Source organism: Haliotis rufescens, unplaced genomic scaffold, assembly GCF_023055435.1.
Source record: "Haliotis rufescens isolate VD_foot unplaced genomic scaffold, xgHalRufe1.0.p SCAF_159, whole genome shotgun sequence".
Taxonomy (NCBI): Eukaryota; Metazoa; Mollusca; class Gastropoda; order Lepetellida; family Haliotidae; genus Haliotis; species Haliotis rufescens.
The window spans coordinates 103,993-124,908 of record NW_025963845.1 but is presented as its reverse complement, the minus strand read 5'-3'; the positions used below and the strand labels follow the sequence as shown (position 1 = coordinate 124,908).

At 42.1% G+C, this 20,916-nt stretch overlaps 1 protein-coding gene and 1 long non-coding RNA gene across 2 annotated transcripts in view; one reads left to right on the top strand and one right to left on the bottom strand.

The window, feature by feature from the left end:
* Positions 1-6,727, bottom strand: part of LOC124150329 (immune-associated nucleotide-binding protein 9-like) — a 30,872-nt gene extending 24,145 nt beyond the window's left edge. The window contains exons 1-2 of the mRNA XM_048396614.1: positions 6,635-6,727; positions 1,675-1,729 (exon numbers count right to left, since the gene is read on the bottom strand). Coding sequence (XP_048252571.1) covers positions 1,675-1,684 — 10 coding nt within the window. The 5' untranslated portion in view covers positions 1,685-1,729; positions 6,635-6,727. The remainder of the gene's footprint in view (positions 1-1,674; positions 1,730-6,634) is intronic.
* A 10,836-nt stretch (positions 6,728-17,563) lies between these two features.
* Positions 17,564-18,823, top strand: LOC125380870. The gene is made up of 2 exons (XR_007221518.1): positions 17,564-18,652; positions 18,728-18,823. It is a non-coding gene; the product is annotated as an uncharacterized LOC125380870 (long non-coding RNA).
* The last annotated feature ends 2,093 nt before the right edge of the window (positions 18,824-20,916 follow it).

Here is a 20,916-nt window from a genome sequence, read left to right as displayed (position 1 = left end):
TAACAGACTGCCAACGGATATTTTACCCTATTTTTTCAACGGCACTGAACATATGACAGATAATAATAAAAGTATGTGTTACCTATCCTCAATGTTTGTAAAAAGGATTTCTCCATAAAAATAGTTAAATATGCTGAACCGCAAAAGAAACATCACCCCAAGTAATATTGCATGAAAAGTTGTCGTTTAAATATCTGGGTATTTTCTGGCAAAATTTAACATCACCTTGTCCGGAAAAATGAAATTTGATTACAAAAAACCCAAAGCAGATGACAATAAAACCGATCGCCCAAACGCATCACGGCAAAGGCCATGGTAACCCGATACACGTGAGCTCCGTGCAAGTTGAAATGCACACGCGTTCCCCCATTTCTTGCCTTATAAAAATTCACCCAGATCGGATAACATTCATTCGTTATTGAATTGACACCAAGCCCTTGGACGATTTCAAGCTGGACAAACCACCCGGCAAGTAGCCAATGCACGTAGTCCACGACCTGCATAACTGCCCGCTTATATAACGCTGACACGCAAAATTACAATCGAAAAATGTCCCAAGCGGCTCCAACCTCAAATCATTCATACTCATCGTGGTTACATATCCCCAAGATGCTGATTTTACAACCAGGAACATGTGCCAGAAACATGTGTCTAGTTAATCTTTTATATTGCGGTCGTGGGTGTCCTAACCCTAATCCTTACCCGTGATTTCTCAGAACATTTGCTTTGCCTTTGCACGTGTTTGTGATGGGTGTCACCGTTGGGGCAGGATACGCTCACCTTTTCCCGAACACCTGGTATCATGACTATTCGATAGTGATTTATAAACACATGTTCATGATATAGTCCGAGTTGTACAATCGACTCTGCTTCTGGCGGAGATTTCTTATGATTATGGTTAGGGTCTGTCGCTGTTATTTTGGAATACCGTGAATCAGCTCACTGTCTTTGGCATATGTTGTTTGAAAACAAAGGTCAATGTAAATTGTTTGATCCTCTTTATCTTCAATAATATAAATACCCTGGAAAGAAAGAACCCAATCCTCCAACAGTAAGTCCCCCATATCAGGGTATTCTAGACTTTCAACAACACAGCTTTGATTCAGTCATTCTGACAGCTGGATACCCATTCACAGTAAGTCCCCCATATCAGGGTATTCTAGACTTTCAACAACACAACTTTGATTCAGTCATTGGACAGCTGGAATACGACGCACACCGTATCACTTCCCTTTACCCAACGCATTCGGATTAACAGCGCTTCATTTCAGCTCAACGATACATATGTGATAAGAGGAAGTTCCCTGAGGTGGGCTCCGATATATTTCGCAGTTGGTTACATGAGTGGGCAACATGGAAAATAACTGGCCGCTCCTCAACCAATCAGAAGCTAGAATTTGAATGTAATGTGAAAGGCTGAGGTAGGTAGTGGGGCCGAGGAACAATGTGTGAAGCCTGTCTTACAACATTTCTAAAGGCGATGAATTGGATATGGACTCAAAGCGTTATAAATTCTATAACTATGGAATACAAACATTAATTCTATTCTACTTCCAAAGCGAAGCATATTTTCCTATGAAAGACCCGAGTGAACTAACGATGTTATGTCGGGTCCCCCAATGGATTGGCGGAAGCGCAAGGTAGGAATTAAAGCTAACACAGAAGCCATCTCACCGTCGTCCATTGTCAGGGTGTCTTCTATGCAGTAACAGCAGTCAGCGTAGGGCACCTGTAAGCAGATATACAGTAAACTATGTATATAACCATCACGTTTATAACGAACTGACGGATATAACTAACTATTTCCTTTTTTGTATATATGTTATACAAAAGCTTACAACAAACTGCGGTTATAACGAATTAATATGAGTGGTCCCTATGAGTTCATTATAACCGAAGTTTACTGTATATATGTTTACATTCTGGTTATCAAATATTGGTCATACTTTCACTTCTGATTTCATCAAATGTAAAATTAATCTCTGCATTATTTGAATTCTCGTAGAAAATGTCGGAGAGGAAGCGCATTCCTCGACATAATGCGCAACTGACGACGTGAAGGTCCCGCTAACCATGACATCCTGTCTAACTGTCTACTGCCGCAGTGAAGGTTCATCAAACCATGACATTCTGTCTAACTGTCTACTGTCGCAGTGAAGGTCCCGCTAACCATCACATCATGTCTGTCTACTGTCGAAGTGAAGGTCCCGCTAACCTTCACATCATGTCTAACTGTCTACTGTCGAAGTGAAGGTCCCGCTAACCATGACCCATGTCTAACTGTCTACTGTCGCAGTGAAGGTCCCGCTAACCATCACATCCTATCTTGTCTACTGTCGCAGTGAAGGTCCCGCTAACCATGACATCCCATCTAACTGTCTACTGTCGAAGTGAAAGTCCTGCTAACCATGACCCCATGTCTAACTGTCTATTGCCGCAGTGAAGGTCCCGATATCCATGACATCCTTTCTTGTCTGCTGTCGAAGTGAAGGTCCCGCTAACTATGACATCTTGTCTAACTGTCTACTGTCGAAGTGAAGGTCCCGCTTACCATCACATCATGTCTGTCTACTGTCGCAGTGAAGGTCCCGCTAACCATGTTATCCCATCTAACTGTCTACTGTCGCAGTGAGGTCCCGCTAACTATGACACCATATCTAACTGTCTACTATCGCAGTGAAGGTCCCGATAACTATGACATCCCATCTAACTGTCTACTGTCGCAGAGGGGGTCCCGCTAACTATGACATCCCATCTAACTGTCTACTATCGAAGTGAAGGTCCTGCTAACCATGACATCATGTCTGTCTACTGTCGAAGTGAAGGTCCCGCTAACCATCACATCATGTCCGTCTACTGTCGCAGTGAAGGTCCCGCTAACCATCACATCATGTCTGTCTACTGTCGCGGTGAAGGTCCCGCTAACCATCACATCATGTCTGTCTACTGTCGCAGTGAAGGTCCCGCTAACCATCACATCATGTCTGTCTATTGTCGCAGTGAAGGTCCCGCTAACCATCACATCATGTCTGTCTACTGTCGCAGTGAAGGTTCCGCTAACCATCACATCATGTCTGTCTATTGTCGCAGTGAAGGTCCCGCTAACCATCACATCATGTCTGTCTACTGTCGCAGTGATGGTCCCGCTAACCATCACATCATGTCTGTCTATTGTCGCAGTGAAGGTCCCGATATCCATCACATCCTATCTTGTCTGCTGTCGAAGTGAAGGTCCCGCTAACCATCACATCATGTCTGTCTACTGTCGCAGTGAAGGTTCCGCTAACCATCACATGTCTGTCTATTGTCGCAGTGAAGGTTCAGCTAACCATCACATCATGTCTAACTGTCTACTGTCGAAGTGAAGGTCCCGCTAACCATCACATCCTATCTTGTCTACTGTCGAAGTGAAGGTCCCGCTAACCATGACATCCCATTTAACTGTCTACTGTCGAAGTGAAAGTCCTGCTAACCATGACCCCATGTCTAACTGTCTATTGCCGCAGTGAAGGTCCCGATATCCATGACATCCTTTCTTGTCTACTGTCGAAGTGAAGGTCCCGCTTACCATCACATCATGTCTGTCTACTGTCGCAGTGAAGGTCCCGCTAACCATGTTATCCCATCTAACTGTCTACTGTCGCAGTGAGGTCCCGCTAACTATGACACCATATCTAACTGTCTACTGTCGCAGTGAAGGTCCCGCTAACTATGACATCCCATCTAACTGTCTACTGTCGCAGTGAGGTCCCGCTAACTATGACATCCCATCTAACTGTCTACTGTCGCAGTGAAGGTCCCGCTAACCATGACATCCCATCTAACTGTCTACTGTCGCAGTGAGGTCCCGCTAACTATGACATCCCATCTAACTGTCTACTATCGAAGTGAAGGTCCCGCTAACCATGACATCATGTCTGTCTACTGTCGAAGTGAAGGTTCCGCTAACCATCACATCATGTCTGTCTACTGTCGCAGTGAAGGTCCCGCTAACCATCACATCATGTCTGTCTATTGTCGCAGTGAAGGTCCCGCTAACCATCACATCATGTCTGTCTACTGTCGCAGTGAAGGTCCCGCTAACCATCACATCATGTCTGTCTACTGTCGCAGTGAAGGTCCCGGTAACCATCACATCATGTCTGTCTACTGTCGAAGTGAAGGTTCCGCTAACCATCACATCATGTCTAACTGTCTACTGTCAAAGTTAAGGTCCCGCTAACCATCACATCATGTCTGTCTATTGTCGCAGTGAAGGTCCCGCTAACCATCACATCATGTCTGTCTACTGTCGCAGTGAAGGTTCCGCTAACCATCACATGTCTGTCTACTGTCGAAGTGAAGGTCCCGCTAACCATCACATCATGTCTGTCTACTGTCGAAGTGAAGGTCCCGCTAACCATCACATCATGTCTGTCTATTGTCGCAGTGAAGGTCCCGATATCCATGATATCCTATCTTGTCTGCTGTCGAAGTGATGGTCCCGCTAACCATGACATCATGTATAACTTTCTACTGTCTCAGTGAAGGTCCCGCTAACCATCACATCATGTCTGTCTATTGTCGCAGTGAAGGTCCCGATATCCATGATATCCTATCTTGTCTGCCGTCGAAGTGATGGTCCCGCTAACCATGACACATGTCTAACTGTCTACTGTCGCAGTGAAGGTCCCGCTAACCATGACATCCCATTTAACTGTCTACTGTCGAAGTGAAAGTCCTGCTAACCATGACCCCATGTCTAACTGTCTATTGCCGCAGTGAAGGTCCCGATATCCATGACATCCTTTCTTGTCTGCTGTCGAAGTGAAGGTCCCGCTAACTATGACATCATGTCTAACTGTCTACTGTCGCAGTGAAGGTCCCGCTAACCATGTTATCCCATCTAACTGTCTACTGTCGCAGTGAGGTCCCGCTAACTATGACATCCCATCTAACTGTCTACTGTCGCAGTGAAGGTCCCGCTAACCATGACATCCCATCTAACTGTCTACTGTCGCAGTGAAGGTCCCGCTAACTATGACATCCCATCTAACTGTCTACTGTCGAAGTGAAGGTTCCGCTTACCATCACATCATGTCTGTCTACTGTCGCAGTGAAGGTCCCGCTAACCATCACATCATGTCTGTCTATTGTCGCAGTGAAGGTCCCGCTAACCATCACATGTCTGTCTACTGTCGAAGTGAAGGTCCCGCTAACCATCACATCATGTCTGTCTACTGTCGAAGTGAAGGTCCCGCTAACCATCACATCATGTCTGTCTATTGTCGCAGTGAAGGTCCCGATATCCATGATATCCTATCTTGTCTGCTGTCGAAGTGATGGTCCCGCTAACCATGACATCATGTATAACTTTCTACTGTCGCAGGGAAGGTCCCGCTAACCATCACATCATGTCTGTCTTTTGTCGCAGTGAAGGTCCCGCTAACCATCACATCATGTCTGTCTACTGTCGAAGTGAAGGTCCCGCTAACCATCACATCATGTCTGTCTATTGTCGCAGTGAAGGTCCCGATATCCATGACATCCTATCTTGTCTGCTGTCGAAGTGATGGTCCCGCTAACCATCACATCATGTCTGTCTACTGTCGAAGTGAAGGTCCCGATATCCATGACATCCTATCTTGTCTGCTGTCGAAGTAATGGTCCTGCTTACCATGACATCATTTATAACTTTCTACTGTCTCAGTGAAGGTCCCGCTAACCATGACATCATGTCTAACTGTCTACTGTCGCAGTGAAAGGTCCCGCTAACTATGACATCCTGTCTAACTCTTTACTATCACTGTGAAGAACCTTTTTCCCCGTTCGGGCGGTCGGGTAGCCTAGTGGTTAAAGCGTTCGCTAGTCACGCCGAAAATTCGGGTTCTATTCTCGACATGAGAACAATGTGTGAAGTTCATTTCTGGTGTCCCACGCCGTGAAAGTGCTTGAATATTGCTAAATGCGGCTTAAAATCAAACTCACCCACTCACTTTATTCCCTGTCTAGCGCCACACTCAATTTACCTTATCTCGCATGAGAATACTATTTACAATTCGTCAGATACACATAAGAAAAAAATTGCAATAAATACATCAATATTCTTCACATAAGAAAAACTAATCATGACAATATTTAAGAAAGACTCATGAAGATAATTATCTTACGATCATAGACACAATTTAAGAGTACACATGAATTGATACAAGGCTCGACAAAATATTCACAACCTCCTAGGGGGGCACGGGTGGCCCAGTCGTCTAAGGCGCCGCGATTCGCTGTGCAGAGTTGCGTCCCTTGGGCACGCCAGAAACCTATGATTGTGGGTTCGAATCCCGGTTCGCCCCGATTATGTTTCTAGGTTTGTCAGCACAATACCCGTGCTCGTGGGTTTCACCGAAGTGGTAAACGTCTGAGACCTGCATCACTTCGGGCTTTCCTCCCACATTAAGCTGACACGCCGTGATATAACTGGAATACTGTTAAAAGCGGCGTTAAACCCAACTCACTCACTCACTCACTCACAACCTCCTAGCACATATACATACAGATGCGCGCGCACACTCACTCACACACACACACATACATACATAGATACATACATTATATGGAAATATATACAAGATACAAGATATTTTCCAAGGATCACTACCTTGCTCACCGAGTCCGTCTGGGTCGTCCGGCTTTGTGCTGTGGTTGCTCGCTCCCTCACATTTTTATGGGAGAGCAGAAGGAAGTCCCAAGCTAAATATAGAACTCAGTAACGTTTGATTTCCCTCGAATATGCGCAGCACTATAGCGAGACAGTCGGTATATCTGTTTTCCTTTCGTTTGGGAATCCATCTTATCATAAGTTAAAACACATCTCTGACGTCATTCTATTGTTTGAACGCTCCATTATTTTTCAAGAATGGAGAGTTGCTTGTCAACTGTACATTATCTTGAAGCAGCATTTGAATTTTTCAAATATTTTCAACTACAGAATATTTTGTCAAAGTGTAAAAGTAGGGATGAGTTTTAAGTAGGGGAATATCCTCGTAACTCTCCATTCCTTAAAAATAATGGGCCTCGGCCCCTGTGGGGCCTCTGCTCCATTATTTTTAAGGAATGGAGAGTTACGCGGTCATTCCCCTCTACATAACGTCGATCATTTTGTGTAGTCATTGCTTCGAGCATGTAGCGGAACAACATTTCGCAATTCCATATCATCAGCTGGTTAATTAACTGCGAGTCAGAGACTACAGGCTGCAGTTCAGAGAAAATGTACATGTATGTCTCCTGCAAGGTATATGTATATCTGTTGAATGCATTATGGGGTTGTTTTTAGAAAATCAGGTTTTTGTCAGGTGTTACGTCCAAATATAATGTTCAGCGATGCCTCTTAAAACAATGAATTGCGGGTCAGAAGGTGTTTGGATTATAAACTGTATGTAAAAGTGATCGAAATATCTCATGGAAACGTTGGTGGATTCGTCGCTAGGAGGCGAGCAATGAAACTGCCCTAATTATTAACGGGTGTGGCCCGTCGTGTGATTCACAAGCCTGAACGTAGAAACAGTACCGATCAGCTACATGTCCTTGATGTCCTGTAACGATCAGCTACATGTCCTTGATGTCCTCTAACGATCTGCTACATGTCCTGGATGTCCTGTAACGATCAGCTACATGTCCTGGATGTCCTGTAACGATCAGCTACATGTCCTTGATGTCCCGTAACGATCAGCTACATGCTCTGGAGGTCCTGTAACGATCTGCTACATGTCCTTGATGTCCTGTGACGATCAGCTACATGTCCTTGATGTCCTGTAACGATTTGCTACATGTCCTTGATGTCCTGTAACGATCAGCTACATGTCCTGGATGTCCTGTATCGATCAGCTACATGTCCTTGATGTCCTGTAACGATCTGCTACATGTCCTTGATGTCCTGTAACGATCAGCTACATGTCCTTGATGTCCTGTAACGATTTGCTACATGTCCTTGATGTCCTGTAACGATCAGCTACATGTCCTTGATATCCTGTAACGATCTGCTACATGTCCTGTAACGATCAGCTACATGTCCTGGATTTCCTGTAACGATCTGCTACATGTCCTGGAGGTCCTGTAACGATCTGCTACATGTCCTGGATTTCCTGTAACGATCAGCTACATGTCCTGGAGGTCCTGTAACGATCAGCTACATGTCCTGGAGGTCCTGTAACTATCAGCTACATGTCCTGGAGGTCCTGTAACGATCAGCTACATGTCCTGGATTTCCTGTAACGATCTGCTACATGTCCTGGAGGTCCTGTAACGATCAGCTACATGTCCTGGATTTCCTGTAACGATCTGCTACATGTCTTAGATGCCCTGTACTGATTTGTGACTAAAATTAAGACTGGAAAAAGAACTATTCTTGAAACTGTCTGACAACATTATCTTACGTACGTCACAACTTTTATCTAATACAGTAGCCTCTTTCGTGACGGAGGTAACATAAGCTGAATGTTTCCCAATGACGTCATCGATTTTACAGGGAATTCCCTTGATCGAAAGTTTCCTCTTTTTTTCTAACGAAAACAATATGATCGCTATTGAAGATACATGTTGGTGTTATGATGCCACTTGTGATGCTGTGCACTCTTGATCAATGAAGGTGTGTCGCTGTTTTCCTATAGACAGACAAAGCAAGTAATGAAGACTAATATGTAGAATCTGAAAGGATGATGCCGAAGGAAAACTAAATAAGATAAAACATCCATGTGTACATAAGGAGCAATGACCACCAACTCGCCACACAGCACAAAGCCGATGTTGCTTTCAGGGAGCCACGTCACAGTGGCGGGACGTGACAGATATGTCACCAGTATGTCGTATTGTTGCGATATGTATTGGCTAACACATTTTACGACGTTAATGTCATTCAGTTTAATCACACACCTGAAACCTAAAGTTATTTCTTAACAACGATAACCGTGCACCAAAAGAAACAACGTTCAACTCCAACGCCAACGTTCAACTCCAACGACAACGTTCATCTCCAACGACAACGTTCAACTCCAACGACAACGTTCAACTCCAACGACAACGTTCAACTCCAACGACAACGTTCAACTCCAACAACAACGTTCAACTCCAACGACAACGTTCAACTCCAACAACAACGTTCAACTCCAACGACAACGTTCAACTCCAACGACAACGTTCAACTCCAACGACAACGTTCAACTCCAACAACAACGTTTAACTCAACTGGTCTAAGTGCTACACCGTGAAATGATTCAACTGATATTGTTTACGATATTATTTCAGACCGCAGCGTGAGATAACTATGCTATCCCGTGCTAGTGAACAGTCACAAGGATAAGTAAGAGCCAATGGACATTCGATGTATCGATGCTGATTTGATTTAACATAAGATAAGGTTACTGATACTGGGTATCTTGAAATAAAACAAATCTCCAAGAAAGTTCGCGGGTTGAAAATCAGTAATGTACATATCATCCTTGAAACTCACTCAGAAGAAATAACAATAGAACTAAATATCCTGCATGCATGTATGATTCATTGTTGTATTCTCCGGATGTCCTTGTGGAATCCTTCCACCTTGATCAATCTCCTGAAACTGTCACGGTGTCGGGTCTCACATCTGGCAAAGGGAAATCCTCCACCAGGAAGTGGCCTCATGGTAGAAACAGACAGATGGCATCAAACACTTTAAGTGACAAGGAACATATTATAATATGATAAAACAAGACGTGCTCATACACTCACACAGGACGCCCCGCAGCTGGGACTATGTTTAGAGCCAAATCGAAATTTGGAAAGTACTGTTATGTGAATCAACTCACCTAGATCGTAAACCCGACCCGTGAGGGACCGGCATAGAATAGGTCTTCAGCTACCCATGCTTGCCGTAACAGGCGATTATGTTTGTCGTAAGAGACGGCTAACGGGTTCGGGTGGTCAGGCTCGCTGACTTGGTTGATGCATGTCATCGTATCTCATTTGCGATGATCGATGCTCATGACACCTATCACTGGATTGTCTGGTCCAGACTCGATTATTTACAGACCGCCGTCATATAGCTGGATAATTGCAGAGTGCGGCGTTAACCAACAAACAAACAAGGTTGTAGACCGAACTAAAATCTAAAATAGTTTTGGCAAAACATTGAGGAAACGATTTCGTTTTCTTTTATCATTCCAAATAGAATATTCATTCATGGACTAAATGATTTTCAACAACATACCATCGAGTTGTACATAATCGACCAGGAGCTCACTCTAATAGTCGCTATATATTTCATACGTTGAACGCAAAGTCAAAGGGACGCCACTACCACTTTCCATATAACTGAACTGCCCTTGGCAAGGAAAGGACACATCTTTGCGATAGCCTGCAAATACATTGCTCGAGTTTCTACCGAAATAAACGAAGATGTGTTGTTCCATTTTGTATGAAATGATTCTAATCATCTGTTTTGGACTCGTTTTCAGACATAAGTCATAATCGGAAAATACCTTGTTTCAGCAGTGTTTGATAGAATCTGTGTTGTGGTCAGGAAGGATACTGTAGACGCATACTGTCGATTTGTTTTCTTCAACCTACCGTCTTTTGGCCGCAATTGTACCTGTGAGTGTCGTAAGCTCCTAGGACGGGTCTTAATACTTAAGACAGCTTAGCGCTACGACAGCTTCGAGAACAGACTTGGCTAAGATTGTTTCCGCAACAACACCTTTACACCAATATTAGCGCTAAGACAGCTTCGAGAACAGACTTGGCTAAGATTGTTTCCGCTACGACACCTTTACACCAATATTAGCGTTAAGACAGCTTCGAGAACAGACTTGGCTAAGATTGTTTCCGCTACGACACCTTTACACCAATATTAGCGCTAAGACAGCTTCGAGAACAGACTTGGCTAAGATTGTTTCCGCTACGACACCTTTACACCAATATTAGCGCTAAGACAGCTTCGAGAACAGACTTGGCTAAGATTGTTTCCGCTACGACACCTTTACACCAATATTAGCGCTAAGACAGCTTCGAGAACAGACTTGGCTAAGATTGTTTCCGCTACGACACCTTTACACCAATATTAGCGTTAAGACAGCTTCGAGAACAGACTTGGCTAAGATTGTTTCCGCTACGACACCTTTACACCAATATTAGCGCTAAGACAGCTTCGAGAACAGACTTGGCTAAGATTGTTTCCGCTACGACACCTTTACACCAATATTAGCGCTAAGACAGCTTCGAGAACAGACTTGGCTAAGATTGTTTCCGCTACGACACCTTTACACCAATATTAGCGTTAAGACAGCTTCGAGAACAGACTTGGCTAAGATTGTTTCCGCTACGACACCTTTACACCAATATTAGCGCTAAGACAGCTTCGAGAACAGACTTGGCTAAGATTGTTTCCGCTACGACACCTTTACACCAATATTAGCGCTAAGACAGCTTCGAGAACAGACTTGGCTAAGATTGTTTCCGCTACGACACCTTTACACCAATATTAGCGCTAAGACAGCTTCGTCAAGAGGCCGCAAGATGTCCTGTAACAATCAGCTACATGTCCTAGGTAAAAGACGTACAAAGCATATACAGAGTCAGCCACCCTGGAAGTATCAAGAACTGGTGGACATAAAATATAAAAAGTATAGCTCACTTCAATCACATAGAGACTTTAGGATGGGTATTAACATATCGCTCACTGCTTGAGAAGAAATTTATGGAGCTGAGAGGTACGTACAGAGTTCCCTCCCCTGGTCGCAAAGGCGTTCACTGGCTCAACTGCGTTGTGGTGTGGCGCCTTTCAGAGTAGAAACAGGAAGAAACGAAAACTTGCCATAGTTAATTATATAGAGTGTGTGGCGCATGAATGACGCTTCTGGTCACACTGCCCCCTTTATATTGAAATTAGAGCGCCATTATTAAGAAGATGTACTCAAGTCTGGGATATTTTCAATGATTTTTCCGATGGTGAAACAGTGTCTTTTATACTGTCCAACCTAGATGTAGGGGCCTGAAGTTAGCAGCGGGTTCGTTATTCATAAGCTGTATATTAAACAACAACAGTGATGTGGTCAAATTCACTGAAAGCCATTTAATATATGACAGCAGATTCGTCTTACATCATCATCCAAAAGCTGTTAAGTTATTCAGTATTTTTGAATGACGAAAAACAAACCAGCACCGGGTTCGTTATTCAAATGCTGTATATTAAACAACGACAGTGATGTGGTCAAATTCACTGAAAGTCATTTAATATATGACAGCAGGTTCGTCTTACATCATCATCCAAAAGCTGTTTAGTTATTATGTACTTTTGAATAACAGCAGGTTCGTTATTCAGTTTATGTCAAACAATTCTTTCAAATATATAGATTTGACTTGTGCCAAATGTTCCGGTTTTTTTTTCAGATGAATACTTGACTTGCCTTAGCATGTGTTTGTGACGGGTGCAACTGGTGGGGCAGGATACCTGGTGTCATCAGTTTTTGACAGTGATTCATAAACCAGGCTCGTGATAAAGTCGGAATTGTTTAACAGACTCTGATTTGGGCAGAGATTTCTTACGAATATGGAAAAGGTTTTGTCACATTTAATCACTAATCTTTGTTTGACCAATTGTGTCTTTTCCAGGCTCTTCTCCGGGACGTTTTAGTACACTCTCTTCGTGTAATTTGGTCGATAAAGTTACCCATATCGTTTCGTGATGTTTTGATCTTTATTCATGATCCTGAAGTATGTGGAATATATGCATGTACATTTAGGGTTTGTATCAATGGGTAACACAAGCCCCAAAGAGCAAGGAATGAAGTTTTCATTAATTTTACTTTTGTACTTTTGCTGGACCCAGCAATACATCTCTCTTTGTACATATTTTTATGGAGCTTTGGAATCCGGTACAAAAGAGAAATGGACATGTCTTCAGGTTTAAGAGTCAAGTCAACAGGTACATACAGGTCAAGATAAGGGATCTATGCTGTGAAGGCATCAGAATGGCACCAAATGATCAGTTGTGCTTGAAGGAGTATTGTCTGGACATACGACGTTTCAATGCGTAAATGTGTTATAGATGCTATATATTTCCAGGAGAAGTGTGTGGGAAGAAAACACATGTAATAAAACAATTTGACAAAAAACAAACATTTCTCCAAGTTCTCCAATTAATGAATGCAAGGCTTGTATGTGAAATTAATCAAAATCTCACTGTTTATGTACACAATTGTGGATTAAGTGTGATCATTACTGAATAGATTCAGCGTTTGCATTCGAAGATTCGTTTACACATAACCCGTAAACTGTTCTAGACTATATCAGTCCAAGAGATGTTCTGAACTGGATGCAACCATGACATGATGCAGCAGAAATAATGATGAATATGGCATTAAACAATAATCACTCAATAACTCGAATGGTTATAAACTTAAGGATACCTGATATTAAAATACACGTAAACGTCTGATATAAGGTTATTTGTGGGTTTCAGATTTTTCTTTCATTTTCGTTCTTGTCCGAATTCGAAACAGCAACTATGTCTGCAATTTCATAAAAAACAAAACAATGTAGTATTTAGTCGCCCGTATTTGCAGTTAAGTGATATCCCACATTGGTAATTGGTATATTCTGATATATTTAATGTTTATGCTGAACAGTACGTAGTATATTACACTGAGGTTACCCTACCATACCTGTAACAATGTGAGGTAAATGCTCTGGGGTCATGCATTTCAAGCCATGTGGTCTGAGGATTCCAATGCCCAAGACACCAAGTCACCAAGTCATAAAAATGGTCTACATTTATGGTAAGCCAGTCTCACACTTTCACACCAAGCCTCAAGCAATCCCTGTAAATGCAAAATTAAATATTATGGACCTATAATGCTAAATTGTGAGTAATTCTCTGGTATATAGAACAGATAATTCTTTTCCCCCTGTGAGAGTTAGCTCACCTTACCATGCTTACCCATCAAGTTCACATGTCAGCTTTACCGAGGCAAGGGTGTTAACTGACTATGCAAGTCTAGTGCGGAACTAGGCTGGATGGCTCGATCGTAGCGCCACCAGTGGCTAATACGAGTTATGTCCCTTCTTTGTTCCCCAACTGCCCAATCAGATTCAACCTCTCATATTACCTTGCATTTGCTTCAAACAAAACTTGCAGCGCTCAAGTCAAGACGATCTCGATCAAGATCTATATTGTAATAAAACGGGTCTAACTGCGCGAAGTGTATTCAATTATTTGAGCACCTTGATTAAAAAATAAATGAAAATATTTTGAACATATCTTTCAACGCGGAGTTGACGGTGTCCATGCTATGCAAATCCTGCAATCGACCGATTTTGATTGGACTATGCATAGAAGTTTTTCAGTTATCATTATCTGTTTGTTTGTTGTTTAAAACCGCACGCAGCAATATTCCAGCTGGGTGACGGTGGTCTGTAAATAATCGAGTCTGATCCAGACAATCCAGTGATTGACATCATGAGCATTGACCCACGCAATTTATATTTTTACATTTAGGGTCATCGCTATGAAATAATAATTATCGAAAGTTCATGAATCTTCGCAGGTTTAGTTGATCGTTACTTTGACTAGATTTGCAAATCACGAGTCAGTTTTCGGTTCCCTCTCCACAATGACCACCTGGCTGCTCAGTGCGGGTTTTATTAAAGGGGTTATCATTCCTTATCCTTTTACCGATTTCTATCAAACTTACTGTAGTTCAAAGGTGTACCGTAGGATACTCTACAAGATGACCTCATATCCATCACTTTCCTAACACCATAGCGTTGAATCCCGAAATACATTGTACCAAATACCAAATTTGACCGAAATCTCTCAATATCGTTCAATCAGCTCTGTTGCTGTAGAGGCCGCCTTTTCGTTGCCATGGACGCAAGGTAGTAAGGTAAATTGTATAGTGTCCATAGATACACCTATGTACCAAGATTGAAAAAATGACTGATGACATATTAGTAAAGACCAGTAAAGGATTACCTGTAAATAACAACCAGGTGGTCGTTGTCAAGAGGTCGTTGGAATATGAAAGTTGCACATACACCAGTTCCATGGCTCTTCCAGTTTTCGAGAAAATGCACAAAATATATGGAAGAATAAATAATATTTCAATTAATTATAAGAAACAGAGCATAAAACAAATACAAATAAATATTTCCAACAAAACCTCGTTTACAAGGTTGGTTGTTTTTTTGGAAAATAAGGGACGATATGTTCGATATTAACACTTAATTACAGTATTATTTTTTTTACGTTAAGAGTAATTTCTTTATAAAGGGTAACAAAGCTGTGTTGGGCGTAACTTGACTGGTCGTTTCAAGAGCTCTATGAACGGGCTAACGCACCCCCTGGGTGGGGGGGAGGGGGAGAGAGAGAGATCACTACACCATAAACCATGCATTGAGAAAGGAGATGTGGATAAAATATCTCCTATCAGGGAGGCGGGGACGCGAAGGATGGAGAGGTTTTACTAAAACTACACTTCAACTAAAATGTGATGATAACAATAAGCACTATCTTACCTTTGCATCGGCTGAGAAGACCAAAAATTGGCAGGGGGTAGTAATTCCGATCAATATTGCTCGGATGTCAGGATCTATGAGAATGAGTCAGCAACAAATCCGGTGAGCGTCTATCTCTTCTACCTGTCAAAACTACATCCAGATTGTGATGCACTATTACAAAGTCCACGCAGGTGCTTCCAGAAATCCGGGATTTGGTACAATTATGGCCCTTTAGGTAAAAATACCCTTAGCACCATGATGCAGAAACTATCGAGAAAGGCGGGTTTGTCCAAGGTGTACACTTGTCGCTCTGTCCGGGCATCAACAATCACATACCTCCACCATGCCGGTGTTGACACCAAGCAGATATGCAACATCACAAAACACAAGTCGAGGAGTAATCCTTGAAACATGAGTGAGTGTGTGAGTTGGGTTTAACGCCGCTTTTAACAGTATTACAGTCATATCGCGGCGTGTCAGCTTAATGTGGGAGGAAAGCCCGAAGTGATGCAGGTCTCTGACGTTTACCCCTTCGGTGAAACCCACGAGCACGGGTATGGTGCTGACAAACCTAGAAACATAGTCGGGGCGAACCGGGATTCGAACCCACAATCATAGGTTTCTGGCGTGCCCAAGGGACGCAACTCTGCACAGCGAATCGCGGCGCCTTAGACGACTCCGACATTCCCTCAAATGTACCTGTTTCCCGTTTAGGGGGCTGTAGGAACTTTCTTGTGAGCGCCAATCTTAACAATTGTACCATAACATGCAGCAGTGGTTAGTATTGATAACAAAGGCCAAGGTCGAATGTAGTCACGTGGGTCAGTGACATTTGTTGTGTGTTGATTGCAGTAAATGTTTCAAAACCGACGTTGTTGTTTATTTTTATTTGATAACAAATTCTATCCATTTTTGCTATAATAACGGCAACACTATTTTTCAGGGCATTATCATTTGCAGAAGCCATCGGAATGGAAGACATCGGGCTTCTGCAAATGATAATGCCCTGAAAAATAGTGTTACCCTTATAATCACAAACCACAACAGTTAACATAGTTACATTATGACGAGTAAATAGCTTGAACATCAACAAGTCGATCAGTCTGTGAGCTTGACATTGTCATGCTGATAGAGGACACACTGTGGCAGCTGTTGTAGAAATGGTAGGAATATCGGACGAAGAATGCCATCCATGTAACGCTGAGTTATCAAATGTCCGTTAACGATGACCAGTGGTGTTCTCTCCTACCCATTCCACTCCTCCGCGGCACGACATCCTGAAAGCTCCATGCCGTCACGCGTTCTCCCCTTTTGGGGAAACACGCTGTCTTCCAATAGCTCTGAACAGACAGAACAGACTTTCATCAGTGAAGACGACCCTCTGCCAGTCACGTTGTTGCCAAACCACGTACACTCCGGGCCAATCTCAATCTGTGACGACGATGTTGCGCTGTCAATAACTATCCTCTTTAAGGTGTGTAAGCCCTTATTCCTTGAGCCCCGAGTCGCCTGGCCACTGTGTGTTGATAACTTATGCCCTTAAGTATTCGTCGCTGATGGCCTTACTGTCAGGAATCGATTCTGGAGATGCAAAGTACGCAAATACCCTTCTTCATTGGGCGTAGTTACCCAGGGTCTCCCTGCGTTCTGGGCCTGTCTGATGTCTGCCCGTTCTGTTATGTTACATCAGGTTAAATTGTTTGATAGGCATTACTTAGAAGTTGATGGATAACAAGATAGACACAATTTGTTACTGTTAATCCTCTACTGTTAATCCTCCACCTACTATATATATTCTGTACAATGTCCCTCATTCAGTCTTGCTTGACAACGGTATAAGGATCTATACCGAAACGTCGCTTTTCCCGGTATTAAAGAAGTTGTTAACCATAAACATTGTGTCTATCTTGTTACATCAGGTTATTTACAGCAATACGAAGCAACCAAAACGTGGGCGTCTGGCTTCCATCTGCATCATATCCAGGGCCCGATCGCGTTGTTCTGGTGTTAGTCGTTGTATTTCTGTGGATGCCGGTATCATTTATATATCCTTATTGCAAGTATAGTTTCGGCTGCCCAAGCGACACATATTTTTCACGTTTTCGTATTTTCTACGAAAGATGTGTCGTGGATCTGTTTCACGTTCTGCATAGAGCATTGTTGTGTTTGGACGATGTGTTCTGCATTGATTTAGTTTAAACTTGTGTGTTTAAATGTTTGCAATGTCATTTTTAAATTGATAAAGTTTCTTTTGGCCGTAGGTTTACTTCCACTTATGTGAGTCATTTGGAAATGAAAAAAATGCTAAAGTTATATATCGACTCATACACAAATTCATTGACGTGTGCACTATTGCACAAGTGCAAAACCCTTGGACCCAGACGATGTTGGTTCGGGCTCTCGTAGTAGTACGGGAAGATCATGTCATGAACAAGCGTAAAAGGTACAAGCAAGTCAACATCTCATAGCCTGTCTTGGAGGAACTTTGACTCCAACAGAAATTCCTGCACTCCTATGTCCAAGGTATGGAACATGATACAAAAAATCAAAGGCAAAGGATTAAAGTCTTCTGTTCACCATCTTAAGGATGGTGATCAGTTATTAACTGATACAGCAGACATTGCCAATAAACCTGGTGAAACATTGGAAAAACATTCGTTATGGTCTAATTATGTCCCTGAATTCCTAAAATATCAGAAACAACAGGAAAAGGAAAATGTTAATTTTAACTGATAACGGGGAAGACTATAATGAAGGGTTTTCCTTCCATGGGCTACATACTGCCCTTGGGCAAGCTCATGATACAGCGGCTGGTGCTGATAATATTCACTATCAGCTCCTGAAACATTTGCCTAAATCATGTCTTGAAACACTTTTAGATATATTTGACCAAATATTGACGTCGGGTATAATACCATTGTAGTCCCTATCCCAAAGCCTGGTTGGGATCATACAGATCCCTCAAATTACCGCCCTATTTCTTCAACCAGTTGTGTCTGTAAAACCATGGAGCGAATGGTGAATAATAGATTAGTTTGGTTCTTGGAAACCAATAATCTACTGAAGCACTATTGTGGGTTTCAAAAGTCAATAAACATCAGATTCTGCATTTTCTCACACACTGCTTTATTCTGTGATCCAAACAGTCAATGTTCAACGTATACCATACGAAGCAGGTTCAACGTTTACCATACGACGCAGGTTCAACGTATACCATACGACGCAGGTTCAACGTATACCATACGAAGCAGGTTCAAGCTGAAACCATACAAAACAACAAACTTACTTGCATATTCTCATGTCCGAAACACAGCTATCTTGTCACAATACAAACTTACTCCGTAATAATCCAAAAAATACGGTAAATACGGTAATAACATGCACACGTCACAACACGGTGGTAACTCTCAAATAATTCTGGCTTTAAACGAACAATATATTAAATAACACCCCTTTCATAAATAAATATATCATGCATGCATATGCAATGTATTACTTACAAATTTCGTGGCAGAATCATAGCGTTGACAACAGCCGTACATCAGGTTATCACTCACAGCGATGCACACTTTCAAATTTCACGCCACCCCGCATGCTTTTTCCTCTCATACCATCCACCCGCAGTTACCACCCCTGTCCAAGCCAAGCCATTCAACCGCATACCGCTAAATAAAAAACAGTGCCTTTCTGTCATCTACAACTATTGTTCATTTAGTACGATTGGAATCGTTTGTTAAAAATGCTATTGTCAACAATCAACATGCAGTGTCAATATTTTTCGATCTTGAGAAAGTTTACGACACTACATGTTTAATCTGAGAGGCCACTTGCCACATTTTACGTCACAGTTTTTAGCCGGCAGGCAATTTCAAGTCCGAGTGGGTTCAACCCTGTCTGACCATTATAATCAGGAACAGGATGTCCCACAAGGAAGTATTTTGTCTGTTACTTTATTTAGTATTAAAATCAATAGTCTTTCAAAGGTTTTAAGTGATGCAGTAGATTGATCACTTTTTGTAGATGATTTTAACATATCTTGTCGTGGTAAAAATATGCACACTATTGAGAGACAGCTACATTATGCCTCCATGAAATTCAGAAATGGTCACTAGAGAATGGGTTTATCTTCTCTAAAGTCAAAACAAACGGTATCCATTTTTGATGCAAATATAAACCGCATAAGGACCCTGAACTATTTTTGGCTGGTTCTTGGGTATTATTTTTGATAATAATTTAACATTTTTTTTTTTACCTCATATAAATGTCTGAAGGCAATTTACTTGTTGAAAGTCGTTTCTCGTTCAAAATGGGGAGGGGATAATTTATATCCTCTCATCCGTTCCAAACTCGATTGTGGCTCAATCATTTATGTCGGAGCCTGTAAAAGTAACTAAAAATTATTCGATTCAGTACATCATCAAGGCCTGAGGCTTTGTCTTGGTACCTTTAGAACATCACCAGTTCACAGCTTATATGTAGAGGGTGATGAGCCTTCTCTCAAACAACGTCGAATTAAACTGTCATTGCAATATGTGAATAAATTATACTCAAATCCGTCGAATCCAGCATACGATTGTATGTTTAATCCCATGTATGGAAATTTATTTCAATCAAAACCAAAACTTGTTCTTCCTCTACGGTTCAGAATTAATGCAACATATAATCGCAGCTAATATTGATCTTTCTACTATCTCACCATACCGGTTACTGTCTACACCTCCTTGGCAACTAGTCAAACCTGAGGTAGACCTAACACTAACTACCCTCAAAAGCTGACACAAACCTATTGGTCTAGCAACAAGAATATGCCCAATTGCGGTCAAAATATTATACTTATCTGATTAATCGCTCTATCTTTACCGATGGCTCCAAGGATGGTGGCAAAGTTTCAAGTGCCACTGTCATTGGATCTGAAAGTGTGTCTTCAAGATTCCCAGGTAATTGTTCTATTTTTACAGCTGAGGCCAATGCTATTCTTATAGCAAGCAAGCAAGTAACTCTTAAACTTTATACATAGATCTCAATATAAAACAGGTAAGGCAGTTTGGTTGGTCTCTTTTAGTTGGTGGGGGAAAATCGGTGAAAGGGAATTGGCTATTTGACCATTAGTGAACGATATCAGATCTTGATATAACCGAAGCTTAAACTTCTTGACTAAATATCTTTGTTTTAATTTTGCCAATCCGATCAGTAGTATGTCGGTAGGAGGTGTAGAAAGAAATATCCTACCATTTTAGTTTGACGCGTCGGGGGACTGAACCACCGCCATAAGAAGATGTGTTTCAGCTCCGACTTTCATACAGTTTGGCCCTCACTCTCAGAAGGTTCATACTCCAATGGACTCACACAAATTGAAAGTCAATTTTTAGATAGATAATATTCTAAGATACTTTGCTGAAAGATCAAAGGCACCGA